General features: G+C 38.8%; 1 protein-coding gene across 2 annotated transcripts in view; it reads right to left on the bottom strand.

Moving 5' to 3' along the window:
* The window catches only part of iqsec3a (IQ motif and Sec7 domain ArfGEF 3a), a 95,096-nt gene that overhangs the window by 34,954 nt on the left and 39,888 nt on the right, over positions 1–20,254 (bottom strand). For both annotated transcript variants that reach the window (XM_032589166.1, XM_032589167.1), the window contains exons 3-4: positions 11,677–12,280; positions 3,345–4,612 (exon numbers count right to left, since the gene is read on the bottom strand). In XM_032589166.1, coding sequence (XP_032445057.1) covers positions 3,345–4,612; positions 11,677–12,280 — 1,872 coding nt within the window. The remainder of the gene's footprint in view (positions 1–3,344; positions 4,613–11,676; positions 12,281–20,254) is intronic.

Here is a 20,254-nt window from a genome sequence, read left to right as displayed (position 1 = left end):
AAAAAGAAAACAAAAACAACTGTTGTCTTTTTGTCACTACTTTTCTTGTTTCCGTCTCGCAGACTGCAGAGGAAAATCCTGTTCTTACTTGAAAAGGTTATTTTATATTTTCTGGGGTTTTACCCTTCCGGCTGCCCTCAGCCTCACGTCAAGAATGACAAAGTCAAAACCAGATAAGAACCTCGCAGGGCACGTCACAGTCAACACAGCTAGGTGTTGACAAAGTGGTAGAGAGAAATGGGAAAAATATGTTGGCATGGTGACTAAAGGAGATGGGGCTAGCACTGACAAAACCTGTGATGCTAATACCTTGAGACTAATCCTGTACAACGCATTTCATATATGTCCAGTTTTGTAGAGCAGTTTTTTTTAGCAGGGATCTTCATTTTGACACATAAAATTACTCTTTATTCAGTTTACACTACAATAATTTGGGGTAAACTTATATAAAAAAATTAAAAAAAGAAACAAAAAAATAAATAAAAACAAAGTAGTGAAGTGAAAGAAAAGTTGAAAAGTATCTGTCATGGTAGAATTAAGTTATGGTTGTAAAAAGTCAGAATTATCTTTTTCTATAATCCTAACATTTTTGGATGTGATGCAGTTACTGAGCGGAAAAGCCAGCTGTTTTCAGTATCAGCGTGGTGGTTATGAAGAACAGAGATATGAGAAGCTTTTTAAAGGAACATATTTTCTCAGGTTGTGAGACAGTAAAAGAGAGCAAGACATGAAGGTGATAAAATACTAGTTGAACAGAATATAACACATGAGAGCAGTTTTATCCTATTGATCTTTGAGAACTTTTAAGATATTTTATAGAGCATGTTGGATTTGGACAAAATGGCAGCTTTTTGAAAATCTCAGAATCAGAATCTACATTACCTTGTGCACAGATATCCAAAGAGTCCCTCCTCTACCCCCAAAAAATAAAATCTTTTTGTGGCCTTTCAATATCTGTTTATTAATAGAACAAATGTGGCCCACCAGCACAGGCTATTAATGGTACAAGAAGCTTTGTGAAAACTACTTAGGGTGAAATTATCACTGCCAAATAAAAATATTAGATGCAAAGTAACTCTCTTTTGTTCACCATGTTTCATTTTGCCTCCATTATAATTCCATGGTAATTACGACTAGAAATCATCCAGCACTTTTACTCTAAAGCAGACTTGGGCGCATCCATGCATTAAATTTGTCTGGACAGAGCAAGAGATTTTTTTAAAGGGTGACCCATATCCCTGTCTTGTTGTTTTAAAAAGACCAAATATTTTTTATAGATCCAGAAAATGGATTTAGCATATATTCCTCCAGTATGGGCATTGAAAACAATAAAAATGTATGTAACTAGCATGAAATATTTAATCAATGGCCCTCAAAATATTCGATTTTATAAAATATTGCATCTGAGCAGTTTTGTGCCATTTTACATGAATTCATACCTTGATGAAAATTGTGATTTAATACAATTGGGCAGCTCTAGCACAAAGGAACAGGCACTATGTTCCACATCTAGTCCAAAGCACACTTTTAGCCCTGCAGGGAGTGCAATATTGAATGAGACAAAGCCCAGTGCCAGCAGGATATAATTGCCACCTTACTTTGGTGGAAACCTATGTGGCACGTTTGCACATATTCCAGGTTGATACTGTCTCTTAATGGTTTCTCAGAGCTGTCAAGTCAGAACAAAGAAAAATGTGTAAATTGTTGAAAAATACAAATCCTAGCATTTATTACTTCAACAGTACTAGCAATGTTTTTAGTTTTTTTTTTTTTACTGTGCATCTTGACAGATTTTTGAATAAAATTAAGATCTATTTTCTGGAAATATCAATGCAGACAGTTTTAAACATTATGTGGTGTTCAAGAATTACTTTGCCCCAAAACCCCCACAATATTCTTATTCCTATCGTGTCCAACATAAGCCTGGTGTTCAAACTTCTTCCTACACTCCTCTGTCTCAATAACCACAATGTTCACATCTGGTAGTTTTTGTTGGATTTCCCTGTACAATGGGGATCAGAGAGGAAAAAGTGCTTTCCTCTGCTCTTTCCTGTCCAGAAGGCCTTATTACAGTTCAGGTACATATGCAGGAGGAGTGGAGTAACAGATTGTTCCATAAATCTTCCTGTTCACACAGTGTTGAATGTAATAAATCTGCTGTCAAATTTCTTTTCACTCTTTTTCAGTTCATAAGAATTACATAGAAAAGCTTGAATATTCAGAATATTCACACAGAATATTCTGCACAAGAGGAACAAGTGAGCCTCCCACATGTACAGTTGTAAAAATATTCACATCCCTTTTCCTCTTTTCGTCACAACCACAAAGTTATTTAAATGTTATGTGTGGCAACAGAAGGTAGAGTATAATTGTAAAGTGAAAGGAAAATGAGACGTGATTTTAAAGGGGCAGTATCCTGTAAAATCGACTTTTTTGGCGTTACATCATGTCATAATGTTAATCTCAAATCAAAAACATATCTGGGGTTTTGCTTCTCTCTTAAAGAGACAGAGACCCAATTTCAAGGAGTCATATTGCTAAGTCAATCATGTTTCTTTTTTGTGTAAAAAAACATAACTTCTTTAAATGACTTTTTTTACAGCATTTTTATAACTGGAGGTAACATAGTGGCTTGATTGCGCTCTAAAATTGCACCATGTTTGTGGAAAATATAAAATAAATTGCTTCCATGTATGTTTTTAATGTTTATGTTTAGTCATTCCCTTTGGAATGCAAGAAAAAAATCTAGAAAAGTTCAAAGGATGTTGTACAATGCACTGTAATACAAAATATTTGGTCTTTGCATTTTAGAAATAGGGCTAGGGCGCAGTTGGTAGCACTGTTGCCTTGCAGCAAGGAGGTCCTGGTTCGATTCCCGGCCTGGGGTCTTTCTGCATGGAGTTTGCATGTTTTCCCTGTGCATGGGTTCTCTCCGGGTACTCCGGCTTCCTCCCACAGTCCAAAAACATTAATTGGTCTCTCTAAATTCTCCCTAGGTGTGAGTGTGTGTGTGCATGGTTGTGTGTCCTGTCTGTCTCTGTGTTGCCCTGCGACAGACTGGCGACCTGTCCAGGGTGAACCCTGCCTCTCGCCCGGAACGTTAGCTGGAGAAAGGCACCAGCACCTCCCAACCCCACTAGGGACAAGGGTGTAAGAAAATGGATGGATGGATGGATTTTAGAAATATAAAAACAGTTTAATAAACTTTATGAACCTTACACAAAAGTCAAGATTTAAACTGCTCTACCATTCTAACATATTTTAGTTTTTCTCGTTAAGTTGTTCTAGAATTCTAATGAGATTAAATTTTAAAATGAAAGAATTTCATAAAACTCATCACTCACAGATTGAAGAGGTTGAGGCCGATCCGGTACAGGCGTTTCCGCATGACGTCGGTGGAGAGCGTGGGGGATTTACAGCTGGCGGGATTCTCACAGTGGTAGCGTGGAAGGCTGAGGATCATAGCCTGCAGCGCCTCTTTGGATGAGGCCTCAGATGTTGAGCGCGCCTCAGTCGACGTGCTGCTGCTGCTCATCTGCTCCGAGCTGTTGTCCGCCGTCTCCGAGCCACATCTCTTGACGTCAAGAGGCTCCACCATAGGAGAGCTCCTCGGCAGCATGGGCTCCTGTGGAACGGGCTCAGTCGGTGGAGGAGGTGGGGGTGGTGCCACCTCGTCTATGCTTTGAATGGCAGACATCTTATCAAGGGGGGTGAGGGGAGGTTGGGTCTCATCATTCAGCTCTTCTTCACTTGGGGGAGGGGCAGGAAATTCAACTTCCTGTTCATCTTCTATTTCTGTCTCTGCTAGGGGTGGCGGGGGCTCTTGAGGTGGTGGTGGGGCGTCTATTGGTTCTGTGGGGGCCTCTGGAGGTGGGGGCTCATCTGATAGTCCATGTGTGAGAGGGGCCGGTGTGGAGTTTGTTGTTGAGGAAGTGGTTGTTACAAAGGTGGAGGCCCCTTGTTGAATACAGCTGCCAAGAGTGACTGAAGTTGATGATTCCATGACTGAGGATGAAACTCTGAAGTTCTGGCTGTCGATCTGCACTGTTACATCCCGGAAGGCCATCATCAGCTTACTTGCACTTTTTGACAGGTCACTTGGGTCAACTGGACCCTGATGAACTGCAGCTTGTCCCACACTACCACCTTCGCCGCCCCCTTCCACACCCGGAGCGGCCGATGCTGCTGCATTGAAGGAGTCGGCGCTGAACTGATAGGCGCCGCCTTCTTGCAGCGAACACATGGTCTTCAGGCTCCAGTTGCTGAGTGCGTCATCAATAGACTTTGCCAGTGACTGGACCTGTTCCGTGAAGGAGTCCTCCAGGTCAGTCAACGTGCTGCCAACCGAGGCAGGCAAAGACGGCGAGCGCACCAAAGGAATGCCTGCCAAGTTGCAGCCTTCTGCCAGGGCCCGTTCAGCAGAGAACCCCTCTGTATTTTGCACACGGACTTTTCGCAGGGAGATGCGTCGGGGCAGGCGACTCTCCAGGAGAGAGTTGCGGATCTTCTCAAAGTTTTTGCTGAGCTGGTACTGGCGGAAGGCAGTCTGGATCTTGCAGGCAGCACGGCGAGAGATGAGGTGGCCGCCGTATTTGTGCTCTAACATTTCGATCTAACAAAGACAGAGAAACATAGATGAGAACATACTTAATTGTTTCGTGTTTTTAACATCTTAAGAAACAGAAAGTCATCTGAGATAACCTGTTTAATAACAGGCTGAATCCATTAATTATGACATTTGCTACCTAGGAAATGAATATTTGGAACAGACATTGCAAACATCTATTTTTAAAAAATTGAGAATTACAATGGAATGGCTTACATCGAACTACTTTCGTGTGTGCCAGTCATTTTAATCTAATTTAGGCAAAGCTTAAAACTTGATTATTACAGCTGCTGTCCATACAATCTGTTTCAGTTTTACCTTTTGTCAAAGAACAAAAAATTTCAATGTGATGAGCAGAGCTTAGGAAGAAAAACTCAAGAAGATTTATCGCTGTTCATACCGCAAATTGTGGCTCTGGATTGAATTTACTCAAGGGGGCTGAAAACAAAGGCGTGCCGCTTATTTTTCTGTTAACGTACAATGATGTATGACACTGCATTGGTCTGTAGTATGAAAGCCTAGTAAAATCCTAAAGTTTCAATGTATAGCAACATGATATCAAAAGTTCGAAGGGTATGTGTGACATTTTTTGCAAGTCAAAAGCTAACGGCACTACTTTAGCAATTTTCTCACAATATTTTAAACAAATCTTTATAAGTGAAGTGCAAACATAATCTCTACAGTAATGCTGTCATAGCAAAATTGTCTGAAACTGATCAAGTCATTTCTTGACTTGTGAAAAATGACTCAAGTAGTGTAGGAAATGGAAAATTGCCATTCTCATCTGGCAGCTTCTCAAGCACTAAATGAAACCTCTTTAAAATTCCTAAAACAGTGAGTCTATTGGCATCTTTTGAAGAGCCCAGAAATAAGTGCTTATCTTGCCAAGTCACTCTGAGATCATTTTCATTCAGTCCTGAACTAATGTGATTTCTAGTTTTGTACCAAGTCATTAAAGGACACGAGTGCAGAGGAGATTTCAGCCTTGACAGAATTGAATTGAAAGTTGACGAAGTACACGTTATCAGTATTTCTAATTGGAAATCTCTATTTACAGAAAAATGGGAGTTGGCTTAAGAAACTAGAAATTCATTCTATTCTTTCACTTCTTGCAAGAATTCAACTTTGCTTTGGTATCACAATTATGGGCATAAATGAGGATTAGTTTGGTGTACATAAAACAACCCTCCTGTCAACTCAACTTGTAACTTTGATCTTCTTTTACTTAAGTGCAGGACAAAGTCACCACACCAGCTTGGGCACATTTCCATTAAGCGCGGATAGACTATAATGGCCCCTGGGTTAGCAATTTCTGATAAGTGGCCAGCTCAACAAGATGCTGCTTCTGGCATTGTCATTGGAAGAACAGAAATCACATGTAAAGCTCTTTAGAAAAAGTAAATGACACTGAAAAGCCATCTCATCTAGCCTATTTACATTTCTCTGCAGAGGCTTTGTGAGCAAAGTGAAACGTACGGAGAATATTAAGGTAGTTTCTGAAAAGAACATAGGCCTACAGCTCTACTGTATCTGCAGTAGCTGTCATGTCTGGTCAAACTCAGTGTGAATATTTATCACTTTTTAACTGAAACTGCAATGTACTGTGTGCACTTTATTTCCAAATAAATTCTCCTTCAGGCACTTTATAAAATGTGCATTGTCATAATAATAATGACCTTACTGTTTAGAGAAGGGTCCCTTATCCAAACCAATTCTGCAAAACATCAGCTGTGGGGGTGTCCTTGAGTCCAGAGATTAGTTGTGTAGTATTTGATTGGATGTGGCAGTTGATCTTATTTGCTTAGCTTTCATTTTAGTCTGGGCTGGGAAGCATTTGGTCCATGTTGCTTTCTTTACTCAAGGGTGGAACTGATACTCTTGGTCATTCAAACAGAATTATGACAACTAAGAAGAACAAAGATATTACAGTTGGAGAGAAATGTGGATCAAATCTGATATCATGTTGACACAAACTGTATTGGAACGACAGATGGGCAGCAGTGCAACTCAAATTGCTCTGTAGCTTTGTCGACTGAGATTTCAATGCTCTTTTTTGCATTTTTATCCAGCATTGCAGAAGTTTCACACTAAACACAGCTGCTTGTACTACATTCTCTTTATCTTGTTTAGCTAACGGTATTTAACATTCTGAACTAAAGTCAGTTAGCCTCTTGAGGGATAAACTCTATCTTCTTAAGTATTTCAATGTAAATATTGTAAACTTTAAGGCAAAAAGTTAAAACTTTTAAACTGATATTGGGTGCGTGCCTGTGGAAGTCCCCAACAGATATCAACAAAACATAAGTGTTACCTTCTACATAACAACTTAAAATCACGAGTTACTAAGTGAAGTCCTCTTCTAATTTGCATATATATTCATCTCTATGCAAGTATAATCAAAATTTCAAAGGCATGACATGTAAGAAAAGAAAACCCTGGAAATTTTTAAGAACTTCAAACTTTTGACAATTTTTTATATACATACATGAAACAGGTCCAATTCTTTTTCTCTGGTCATTCAAAGACATCTTGTCAGAGTTGCTTAAATTTTATTTTTTCTATCATAATTGCATTTTTTCCCTAAAATCTATCTGGTATACTGCACATGTGCACCGCTGCTACAGAGCTGAAGCAACTGGAGTTCAAATTTTACGGCACTAACTCAGTAAAACTATGTAATCTAATGTGACGCCATGCAGATGCTTCACTCACCTTGGCATGCAGCCTTTTGAATCTTAAAGTAAAACGGACGGCGTCACTTACATTAGGATTCATTTGGCTAATAATATTTTGATTACTTGAGGCTCTTAATGGGGCCATGAAATTTAATTTTCAGTCAGTTGACCATATAACGTGATGGAAATGATTTAAGTAATGCATACTCTACTGTTACATGAGAACACCATCAATCTCAATACAGTATAAACAAACCGTTAGGAATCAAACTGCATCAAAACTGCAGAATAGATACTTAATGGATACATCAGGAATTATTGTTCTACACAATCCCTTTATTTCCTCAGGTTTAGACCCACCTAAAATATATTTTGAAACTCCCACATGGTGGGCAGCAGGGTCATTTTTCTTACAAATTACAAATACTACCACAAATGGTTCAGGAAACTTTTATCTTTAATTAATTGACTCATGTCATTGGAAAAAAAGAATTTTATCCCTTTCTATTTGTGAGCGGTAGAGTGGGTAGAGAGCGTGAAGAAAGAAAAGGTCATACAAGCAAATCGACAGATGAAAAGAGCACAAGACACATGAAAACAAGTGTGTCAAAAAGAAGGTCACATATACAAAAAGGGGTTGTGAGACAGATGACCGCACCAAGATTGGCACTGTTAAAAATTCACCCTATTAGCCCCCTGTCAGCTCTACTTGTGATTACTTCACTAAGCTGTGATGGGGAAAAAGATTATTTTGGTAGCACAGTCATTTGAGGGAATGGCAGTCCTCTGTTTATCTGCTGTTTCTAAATCAATCTTGACAGACAGATCAGCACCATAATGACCTCCAGTTTCCCTCTGAATGAGAAATGAAAAGGTGCTGAAAAAATAATAGCATGCAGGTTGGGTTTGCATTGGTAATTCTCCTCAAAGTTAAGGGCATGAATGAGAATAAATGAGAAAATATCAGCAAATTATATTAAAAGTCAATAATGACTTAATTTGAAATATAAATATCTAAAGTAAAGGACACAGGTCTGTAAGCTCTCTTTACCACAAAACATGACATAATGGGTTACAAACTATAATGAAAAAGATTTCCCTGTAAAATAACCTTCTCCGAAATGTGTTATATACCACCTCAAAATATCTGCTTTTTATGGGAGCATTCTGTGTGTCATTTTCCACTTGAACAGGCCAAAATATGAACTTAAACACTGCCCCTTTAAACTGTTAACTGGAAAAGAACTAGATCAAGTTTCCTCCTTAAATAATGTTGAGGTAGACAGTCTGTTGCAAATAAGGCAACACACCATTAGATCCCACATGCTCCAAAAAAAGACACATAAAAAATAATCAAAATGCAAAGGAAGGATTATTAGCTTTCAAGCTCATGCAAGCTGTTTTTGCAGCAAAGAAACATTCGCATGATTAATGACATGATTATGATTATTTAATAGTAATGGGATTTAAGGAATGCTGACTGTAGTGCAAATCAAGGATGACAATGGAAAAGGTCACATGTTATCAGTAGAAGGCAGACATGTTTTGTTGGTACATTTATGGTAAGCAGAATTAATGACTTAGATGAAGTGGGAGATAATCTTGAAACGCATTTGAAATGTATGTTTTTCATTTACATTTTCCTGAATTTAAGTGAAACAGAAAGTAAGATCAGGTCTAAAGTGACCCATAAGAAACACTCGCAATTTATATTAAAGAAGCAATTTGATGTAGATATTTCCAATTTAATATTAGTTGAACTGCATTCTATTCACTTGATTGGTGTTGTTGGCTTTCTCATTCCTACATGTTGCAAGAATCATTGCTTACTATAAAAATAACTGGAGTGAAATTTTAGTAATACAAATATTATCACAGTTTTGCTTGAGTACACTTGTAAAATGTAAAACTGCATGTTTCGTATGTTTGGTTACATTAGATTACGTTTGCAAAGCACATTAGAAACTAAATTTAAGAGTTAAAATTTAAATTAGACATACTTGTATGACGTGGTAAGTGAACAGCAAAGGGAAAACACAACATCTAAATGAAAATCTACACACTTAAAATATATTCAGTTTAGAAAGATGTCACATGTTTCACGGTTTTAATGCTCAGATTTAAGTGACTTAAACAATCCATCACCAGGTTCTTCCGTGGCAATAAAGGTATCGCCTAGCAGATCCAATTACTTTGACATTGATCCAGATATCCATCAAGTCCCTACCCCCCCACGTGTGTGGACAGAAGATCAATCCAGGCGATCGTGTATCTCAAGCCTCGTTGACAGGGAGATAGTAGAATAGAGGGACTCTCAGATCTGAGATTAAAAGAGCGAAGGGGGGAGGTGACTTGAGGCTAAAAGAACTTTGAGCCTCGATTAAAGGAGTGATGAGGGAGGAAATCCAGTCAAAATTGAGTGAATAGAGATGACAGGGGGGTGTTGACAAACCATCATTCACAAGTACATTCTACAAGTTTCAGTGGCAGCTCCATTAGGAGAAGTGAATCTTGTGATTTTTATTGGAGGAACTCCAATAAAACATCATATACCAGAGTATATGATATGAAAAATGCACATTTGTCACTGAAATATGTTTAGAGGATTAGAAACACTTGTTTCCAACAGCTACTTTTTTTTTTACTTTTAAAAGTAAAACTGGAAAACTAAGCAGAAAAAATAGTGATGCCCCAACCCAAGTTTACATATTTAGATTGGGGCCAATCCAATATATGGGCAGAAGGAACAGAGAAAGTGGAATGACAGTCTTTTTATTAAATTCAACTCCTAGTATTTCTTGTCCTCTACTGCGAGTGATATCATCAATTGCACCCCCACTGTGTCTGAGTAGTTTTTATTTTTATACAATCACAGCCTATTTCTGTGCGCCTATCTCGTAAGACTTACAGGTTATTTTATAGCTATAAAATAAGTGTAGAGTGTCTGAAGAAACTCTACAGCATTTTCTCATGGAGCTCTCTGGCTGTTTTGCACATTGTGTTCAAGGTGAAAAGGTGCAAGTGCAAGGAACAGCACAGGAGAAGAGTCATTAAACAAACACACAACACACAACACAACACACAACAAACAGAAAATGTGCATGCTAATGTTAGCTAAGCACTTCAGAAAACAAATCCATTTCCATCAGTGGAGGCAATGACTTTTTATATAGAAGACTGTAGTTTTATGTGTTGAGCCAGATGTGTTTAAAAACAAAGTGATGAAGTTTTGTGCATTTCATCTGACGGATTGTCAAGGCATAAGTGTAGCTTACTCAACCGAATTCATTCCATCTGGGAACACTATATTGAGGTTGATTTGCAGAAACTCTGTCAGGGTCAAACTACACTGTTGCCAAGAAAAACAGAAAAGAGGGACAGCAGCATTCTGAGACTCAATGGTGAGTGAATTATTTAAGTGCTACACAAAACTAAAATAGACCACGTAATGCTGATAGAACATAGTGTTATTTTACTGGATGTAAATGGTACTGATTTTATTGACGCAACAGGCTAGAACTCAGTAGGGATTAATGTCTGTTCCTAAATCACTCAAATCATATTGATGGCACAGAAAAACAAAAGCATGAAAATCATCAAAGCTTCAAAAATGACTCTCCATGAAATGCTATTGAGTGTGTTTTGAAATATATTCCATAGCAAAAGGGAGGGACTGAAAGGGATTTGAAGGAAACATTTTTGGTCAGTAAAATCAATAAAGAAAACATTTGCAGTACCCAATAGAAAATATTTGGACCATGCCAACTGGACTAACTTTAACCCGCCTTACCTGCTCGAAAATCCATGGGCTGAAGAATGTTGTTGAGAGGAATGATGATGGAAATGGATGGTAAATGTTTAATGGCTCTTGAAATGGGGATGATTATGCGATGTGGATGATTTCTGTTCCCCTGGTGAAAAACATGATTACAAGACAGACCTGTGAACATGGAAGTCACTGTACAAATACAATTATTTAAAAGAAACTATTAAAATGCCTTAAATGTTGTAATTGACTTAAGTCAGTAAAACAAAACTGTTACACTTTTTAAATATTTTGAAACAGAGATTTCAAGCTTAGCTCCACAATATCAAGTGAAGATGTTGATGAAATGATGGCATGACAATGATAATGTTATGATAGTGGATAAACATCCTTAAAACCTGTTTTAATTATCCACAATAACCAGAGGAACTCACACAAATAGAGACAAATATCTTATTAAAGCAAATCAAATATGTTATCTAAATGCCCTGGTTATCATTCAGAAACTGAGCCACACCACAGAGTCTGACCACAAAAAGTAAAGCAGACACAAGCCAACACAATCTATCCACCCCCTCCCCACGCCCCAAAACATACCAACATAACCCCCATCCCCAGGACAACCGTACCTGCTTGTTTTTGAGGTCAAGCGAGAGCTCATAGTCAGAGGAGGCGGAGTGTGAGCCGGCCCCGTTGCGCTGCACCCTCAGGGGTGAGGCTGTATGATGTAGACTGGCCCTTCTGCCTGCACCGCCTCCTTTTGCTCCTCCTTCTTCCTCATCCTCTTCCCCTTGCGTTGGCTTGCCTTCGCCGCTCTCACCTTGCACCTCATCTCTTTCATGTCTTAGCTTTGCCTCAGCAACCTCCTCTGATTTGTGATTCTCTGCCTCAACAGCCATCTTCTCCTCAAGGCAAGGCGACGGGGCTTCAGGAGGGTCCTGTGGCGCGGGATTGGTCACAGACTCATCTTGGGGTGGAGGATCAGGCTCTGGTGAAGGCTCGGGTTCAGGTTCGGATTGGGGTTTAACTTCCAACTGTGGCTGAGGTTCAGCCTGGGGCTCTGGCTCATGCTGGGGCTGTGATGGCATAGTCTGGGGTTCAGGCTTTTGCTCCTGCTGTTGCGGCTGTTGCTGTGGTGGTTCTGGTTCTGGTTGTGACTGGTCCTCACCCTGCGGCTCCCCCTCACCTCCCTTCCCTTCCTGCCCCACAGATGAGTCCGGGGAAAGTTCATCGCTGCAGAGAGGAGGAGAAAACGCAGAGTGAGGTTGCTGCTGCATCCGTGGTGAGCTCTGACTTCTTCTCCAGGCTGCCTGGGTTTAGAGGTAAGGTGACCTTTGTTTGTGTGTTTGATCCCTCACTTGGCTACCAACTGTGTGCAGGGCCAGCTCATCTGTCTACAGCTGCTCTGCTACGAGTGTTTACCTCGTCTGTCTAGACACTGACAGACAGTGAAAATTAGCTAGAATATAAAGCACAGAACAGCTAATAAAACCACAGAGCATAAAAGCACTAAAAGCAGCAAGTTAATATTTATTACAACGAAATCTTCAGAGAAGAAAATGTGGAAAAAAAATCAAAAACAAAGTAGTTGACAGCCACTAGTGACACACGCCCACACACACGGACACAGGGGACAGTCATGCAGCTTATACAAAGTTTTTTAAGGAATTTTGTGCTTGTTTATCTGAAAATTGCTACTCATGTGTTTTTGTGAAAGGAGGTATTTTGTGTTGAAATGGTGTGAACAGTTATTTCTAGAATTATTCCAGATCACCACTTCATTTTTAAAAAATGTTATCTTATAGGTGGGGGTTAACGCAGTATGTAACTAAAGGAGTCTACGACAGGTTTAAATGTAAATATATAGAATATGTAAACCTTCTCTTTAGTTGTAAGAAGAGTTGCATCGACACCAGCTTGCAAGACTTTATACACTTGAGGAAGAGCACAATATATGAAAACTCAGAATTTTTATTTTCACTTTGTATAAATAAAGGAAATGGTTCATAACATGTAATCTCTGTAAAGCAATGCATTCTAGGTATGACTAATCTTAATATAGCCATTTTCATGCATGTGTAATCCTGATGTGTTTGTATTGGCAAAAAAAACAAAAAACACTTTTAAATCCCTTAGCTCACTTTTTTGTTAGCAGCTAGCTTGTAGCCATCACCAATATTTTTGTTGTGTTTATCTTGTCTGCTACACTGTTTTTTTTCTGTCTAGTATCAAAAAAATGTTAACCCTATGAAGTCTGATAAACAATAAATAATAAACAAAAAAAACTGTACACATTACAAATTAAACTGTTTATTTGGTACTTTTAATCAAAATATCTAATGTCACCAGGTCACTGTGGACCCATACAACAAATCAATGCATGGGTGTGCATTACCTTCTTCAGGAAATTAGAAACAAACTGAAGTACTTATTTTTGGACCAAAACAAAATCAATCAAGAATCAGCACTCAGCTTCTATTTAGGTTTTGTTCAGGCCAATATGTTTTGCAAGATGAGAGATATCCCTAAAATGTTTTAAACCTTTACTTTTAGGTTTACATTGTGAAAGACATTAATTATGATAGTAATTACATAAAATGATACGACTGCAGTCACTCGACAAAAAATCTGAAGCTGACTATACAATACAATGTGTGGTTCTCAGGAGGATTTCTTTCAATGTAAAATCCCAATGTAAAAATCTTCATCAAATTTCTCAGTATGCTGGTATGAGGAGAATATATTCATGAGCTTAAAGCTCTGTCTGCTTATTCAAAAATTAAGTTGTTGGGATACAGAAATACAGTCTGCTCTGTTCATATCCAATTCCAGGTGAGCGCTTTTCCTGTGCAAAAATAGACATGTCCGGGAAAGACAATGCATCTTTTAGGAGGAAAGTGCTAGTTTTAGCTGACTGCCTCTGCTTCCAGTGTTTGCGTGCTTTCGTGTAGTTTAAATGTAGCCTTTCCTGCATTTTTCAGAAGCACCTTCTCTGGCAAGCCACAATATGATAGAGTAGAACGTGCATACAGATGGATTGTAGTAGGATCCTGATAAAGCCATTAAAATGAACATTTGCTGTAAAATAGGCGCACATATTGAATGCAGTGACTGATAGTGCTGTGTATGCATTCACATCTATATATATACACACAGTCATGTGTGCATCCTCAACTTTTCAATGGCAGCTTCACTATCCCCTGTCAGTCATACTCATCCTTCTCATCCATTTTGTCAAGCTTCCTATCCTTCTCTCTTTCTAATCTCCTGCACACACATGCAGTCTTCCCGATATTCCTTCATCCCCCAGGTAAGGAGATTGAGCAGTTCCAGGTGTCAACGTGACTGATGACGTGAAGACAAGCCCTGGGTCTTGCCTCTCTCTCTTTCTCGCTCTCTCTCTTCCTCCTCTCATTTTTTCATACATCACTGCTCAAGATGGATGAGACCAGTGGCCTCCACACTTTCCATCCAGAACACAATTACAAAGTCCAACATCCCCTGCTATCTCTGTTATGGCTACTAATATGCAGGTGGCATACCAAGGACTTTAAATTATCTCTTTGTGGTTATGCCATCTACCAGTAGGAGAACAGACATTGATGTCTGTAATGCTAAGCAAATATTAAATAGAGTGAATTAATCCAGGCAAACAATCATAATAGATTTTGTGAGATAAAGTTAGATTGGCAGCTGAAGGACAAAGCAATTTAACGTAACAGCAACTTCACATAATTTTATCTCCTAGATGTAGCAATATTAAAGGGGAAGACTGAGATTAAACAAATGCTGATTGTTATTCATGTTGACATACCAGCAAGGTAATTATCACTGTAGTCCAGTTAGTTGTTACAAGAAGTTAACACTGATTTCTTGAATCCAAATGAAACCATAATAGAAAAAGGTCCACATGGATTTGGGAAGCAAAGTGAGTTGACTCTTGCTTCAAGAGAAGAAAAAGAACCGGAGAATGTTGACCCAAAGTCCTATTTTAGTATTTGGAAACCAATTTTCTTGGTTCCAAAGAAAGATGTGTTAAATTTCTACAGCCATTGATGACTTGAGGAGACATGTCATCTGCTGGTGTTAATAAACTATGTGTTATTACTCAGACTTAGCATAATCTACACAGAAATTTTTGAGCACTTCATGCTTGCTTCTCTTGACAAGATTTATGGAATGGTGAGTTAATTTTTCAGCAGGAATTTGCACCAGCCCTAACTGCCAAACGTACCAAAAGCTGGTTCAGTGATCTTGGTGTTACAGTGCTTCATGGGATAGAAAACTGGTGTGACCCGAACCCTGTTGAGAAAACATTTATCCCTACAATATAATTGGTTCAATTTCAATGGATTGCTGCTGGTGTTTAAGTTTTCTAAAAGACTACTTTAAGTAAAACAAGTATTAAACTGTTTGTTTTCCACTTGTTACACTCAATCAAGTTCAGCTTTCCTAATTTGTAACAACAGGTTCAAAAGTATTAAAATATAAACAGATGGTAATGCCATGGTGGTTAATTTTTTTAATGCACCAAACAAAGCCTACAGTTTTATTTCAGTACACTCAGCTCATGTATAGCCACCAAACAGCTGCTGTAGAGTGAATACAGGTGACTGCAATAAACTCAAGCGCCACTTCATGATCTTTATAGGGAAGCCGTCCTGATTATATTTTCAGGGTGATCCAAGTCACTGCAGACTACTTTGACTTTCATTAACCTTCATCATTTTCGCTGTGTCATCACCACAGTGATGAGATGAGCAATCGGACTCTCTGACCAGAAGGGTTGAAAAGGTCTAGCCTCTGGTGGACTACAGCCAGGAAGCTGCTGAAGAGGGCATTATGTGAGTAAAACTACATCAGCACAAGTCATTGCAAATGAGATCCCAAAAGAAGCCACTCGTTATATCAGTTTCATCTTGCTCTATTCAAGAAAATAACTTTATATTCTCCCAAAATGGCTGAACAGTTTACATGAAATTTATCTGTAGGAAGCAAGTGTCTGTGTCTATTGTCTGCCTAGCAAAGTGAGTCCTTATTACCAAGCGAAATTCAGTTCCTGTCACTTGAATTTCCTTTCACTCGTTGCCTCCCAGAAGTGTTTCTCACACTACTCTCAGAGAATTAATCAGTTCATCAGGCGGAACATAAGGGCAGCATGAAGAGCAGAGGCTCAGCATACATAAGATATTTTTTCCTTATAATGTAAGCATAGGTGTGTATTTACAAAAAAAAACATTGCCCTACCCCATTACCATGCCTGTAAGCAGGAAAAACACTACTTGGTGTCAAGCAGAAAATATAAGCAGTACTGAAACCCCACAAAAAGGGTTGTACTTATTGTTTCAAAGCTTTTCCTACTGAAAAATCCATGACAAGCACAGCAAAACACCTGATCTGAACTACCTCCTTTGCAGACTGCAAATCAGTTTAATTCTCCTAAAAAGGGTTTCCTTGTGATAAATATACTATAACATGCACAGTCAGCATTAAGTAACTAAATGCAAAGGCGAGCACTATCTTACTTGATCACCAGATCAAGTGTAGTCATTTTCCCTCTTCAGTAACTGAGTGGATAGCATCATTTTATCTTCATTAGACTTATTCCAAATCTGGCCTACACCTTTGCAAACCAGGGGAATCATCTATAAATTATGGAGATGTTCTCCACTGATCACATTTAAAATTCCACCTCCTGGTAACAGGTGGCAACAACAAATGTCAATGTCAGCATTAGTTCTATGACAACCGTATCCTTGAAAGCACCAAAAGTACCAGAGTCACCTTGAAAGAAGAATCATTTAGAAAGTACGCTGATTATTTTCATGGCTGGTTTCCAATTTAAGTTGTATGATGACTCTGAAAAATTCACCTTATTTATAAGTGAGTTTGTTATCAATAAAGGTCTGTGATGTAGCTGGTTTAACACATGTTCTGACAATAACATCTATAGAGCTTTGAGAAAATCATATTTCTTTTTAATAGAGGCAACATCACTGTGTGTAAAATAGAGAAAAAGCTGTCTCATATTAAAACAACACAACTAGTTTATATTGTAAGCAGTCCTTAACACTTTAAAATAGCGATTAGCACAGTTAGCACAAATAAAAAGCTGTCTTTATTTGTACTTTAGAGAATGTAAACCCTTACATTGATTTTGAAGATGTTAAAATGACTTCCTACAAACAGCATGAATGATTAAGCCTCAGTGGATAAAACATAGCAAGACTGCTGTAATACACACAGCCTTACAGTTATCTGGTAACATATTATGCTCCATTCTAATTGAACTGAGAAGTCAGAATTTCTGAGCTCCAGTTGAAAAAAGAATAATAAACCAAGAACACCATAAAGTTGGAGTCCTCAATCCAGGCTATTGATGCTGCACATATTTAACATGTAAAAGTTGGAGAAATTAAATATTTACTTGGTATTCTTTTGGGTTTTATCAAATTCAACAATTTGCATGGAACTGTAGTCTGTTTGTGAGCATATTTATTTACTGTCTGGGTGAATAAAATGTAGAGAATTTCATTGTTCTGAGCTTGTGGTGCTAATGGGAGTGTTTTCATATAACATCATCCAGCTGTGTGCATTCATATTGGATTTAGGAAGCTTGAACAAGCTTTTGAATGGCCCGATAAAAACCTTTTTCCCTCTCTCTTTCAATAAGCTGTCAAATCAAATACATCAGCCCCTCATGTATACATCCCTCGGTAGCAAAGCGCTTTAAAAGAAGCACCTTGTTTTACAGCTAACAATAGCATCCATGGAGTATCTTACATACCACCTCTTAAAAAACAGCTGCATACCCTGGCTGATAGACGTTTTAAAGCAAAAATAGCTATTACATGTTTAAATCATGAGATAGCTTTTTTCCACCCTTTCTTCACAGTAAAAAGGCAGTCTCCAGACTTCTGTAATCCTTAATGCACACGCTAAAGGCAGTTTAGTTCAACACAAATTTGTTGTCTGTACTGCAGCACAGCCTTAATTGTCCAAATAGATGGTAGATAAAACAAATCATAATTATACAATATGAAGATGACTTGTTCTCACCAATGAAAATTCATCTTGAGTAGACATGCAGTGATGCATGGTTGGCGCCATCCTTCTTTTCTGCTTGCATCTTGTGATCAATCTTAAGGTCATGGATTGATTATACAGAGCCTGATCAATAGTGTGCCCTATAGGGTTGGAGGGCATGGCTCAAAAATAGAATTGTGTAGCAAGAAAGAGGTAACGAGAAACAGAGATGGACAATAAAAGGCAACGCACTCATAATACTGAATCTTTAAATGAAATCCATACATTCTGAGCAGCAGTCATAAAGATGACCAAGAATGGAGCATGTCATGTAAATCAGAAAGTCACTCTTTGCATTCTGAATCAAATTGAGATTATTTAATTTTTTAAGATTAAATCAACTTAATCAACCAGAATGGGTTCAGAGAAGTAGTAAAGCATGGAAGATATGCACAGCCTAGCACAACCACAGGCAATTCCCTTGCACTACCAATGAAACCTCTTCCGAGCAGCAAGACTAAGAAAACAAGTTGGGCTGGTGAAATATTCAATACACGGTCTCAAATAGAATCTCTTCAAAATCCGTTGCCCCAGGTTGTGGGTAAAATGGAAAGTGAGAGAGAAGCAGCTGAGATTGCACTAGAGAGCAATTGTTACCACTCTGCAGTTGTAAACAGACACAATTCAAGGCTCAAGAGTCATAAAAAGGAGCTCAAGGATACAAAATGAGGTACATCATTTAAGGTCAAAGAAAATCATCTGTAAATCTGGTGTTAGGTGTCAAGTCTTACATACCGAAGTATGTTCTTGCACAGTACTTCTTGAGTCTCTCTTTGTTTTAGCACTAGGAGCCCATTTAAAATATTTCACATCAAGCCAGACCACAAACTTTGTGGCTGTGAGATTACTGAAATGACCTTGAGGTAACGTGGGATTGAAGTAACTCAGTGGGGTCCAAAGTCAGTCCTCCATATTTTAAATGTTCCCTAGTTTTAGACACCTGAATCATATGAATGGATCATCATCTTCTTTCAGAGTCTAATTACATACAGAAGACAATAAAGCATTTGAAACAGCTTGACCTTGACAACTGGGATTGGACACCCTTGATGTAAACATACCGCTGTTACACTTCTGAATTGCCAGTTAGGTATTTGCAGAGCTGCACTGGCTGATATGTGAGTTGTGCATTGTGGTGTATTGATGACATAAGGTTTCAAGACTAGAAGAGGTCCACTCCTTTCCTCCAGCTGCTGCTGCGTCTGAACAACAAAGCAAACAAATTTTTGCCTTAGTGCTCCCAACCCCTGGTCTCTCCTGAGTGTTCATGAGCCCTTTCCAGCCCAGCACCACCCAATGCATCCCCAGAGTTTCTCAGCAGTCTACAGCAGTCTAATGCAAGATCCACATCCAATTCTGTGACAAACTCTATTTATGCAACCTTCATCATGTGATGGCCATCTTAGTCTTCTTAATGCTTCATTTTCATTACAATCCTCCCCATTATCCTTTGCTGCTTGCACCGCTGATTTTTTTTTCTACTCCTCCATCTTTGGTAGCTCAAATTTAGCCTTGTCTTCCTGATCCCAGGTCCTCTGAAGGGGTCAAGGACATCCTGCTTCATGTTCCTGTTACCAAGTTCAACAAGGGGTTTGAGAACATCAACCTCTTGTTCCTATTCCTGAGTTCTTTGGTAAGGGTTTCTGGTGCGAACCACTTCTTGTTCCTGTTATGAGTTCTTAGAGGAGGGTTGTCCAGGTTAACCCACCTTCAGCTCCCGAGTTCTCCAACAAGGTTGTTCAGGCAGACCTGCCTTCAGCACCGGTTCCCAAGTTATCTGAGGAAGTGTCCAGATGGGCTCGTTTCTGTTTCCTGATCCTGTCGACCTCCAGGGTTCCTCTACCTTAGCCACCGCCAGCCTTTAGACCTCCTTCACCATCACCGCCAGTATCCTGACCTTGATCTTGTTTTTTGTTTTGTTTGGGACTCTCCTATTATGATCCTTGGGGTGTGTACGTTTTGGTTTCTAATCATTTCCTTTTTTGTTGACTTATGAGGTTGCCATTTGCCATCCTAACTCACGATCATATACACCATGGATTAAGACCCTGGTCCTATACGGTAATGTTGAATATAAAACACATATTGCAAAACACAATGTAATAGTCATATTCATCCAGA

The sequence above is a fragment of the Xiphophorus hellerii genome, chromosome 17 (genome assembly GCF_003331165.1).
Source record: "Xiphophorus hellerii strain 12219 chromosome 17, Xiphophorus_hellerii-4.1, whole genome shotgun sequence".
In the NCBI taxonomy this organism is placed as follows: Eukaryota; Metazoa; Chordata; class Actinopteri; order Cyprinodontiformes; family Poeciliidae; genus Xiphophorus; species Xiphophorus hellerii.
The sequence above is the reverse complement of the archived record's forward strand: the minus strand, read 5'-3'. Positions and strand labels throughout refer to the sequence as shown.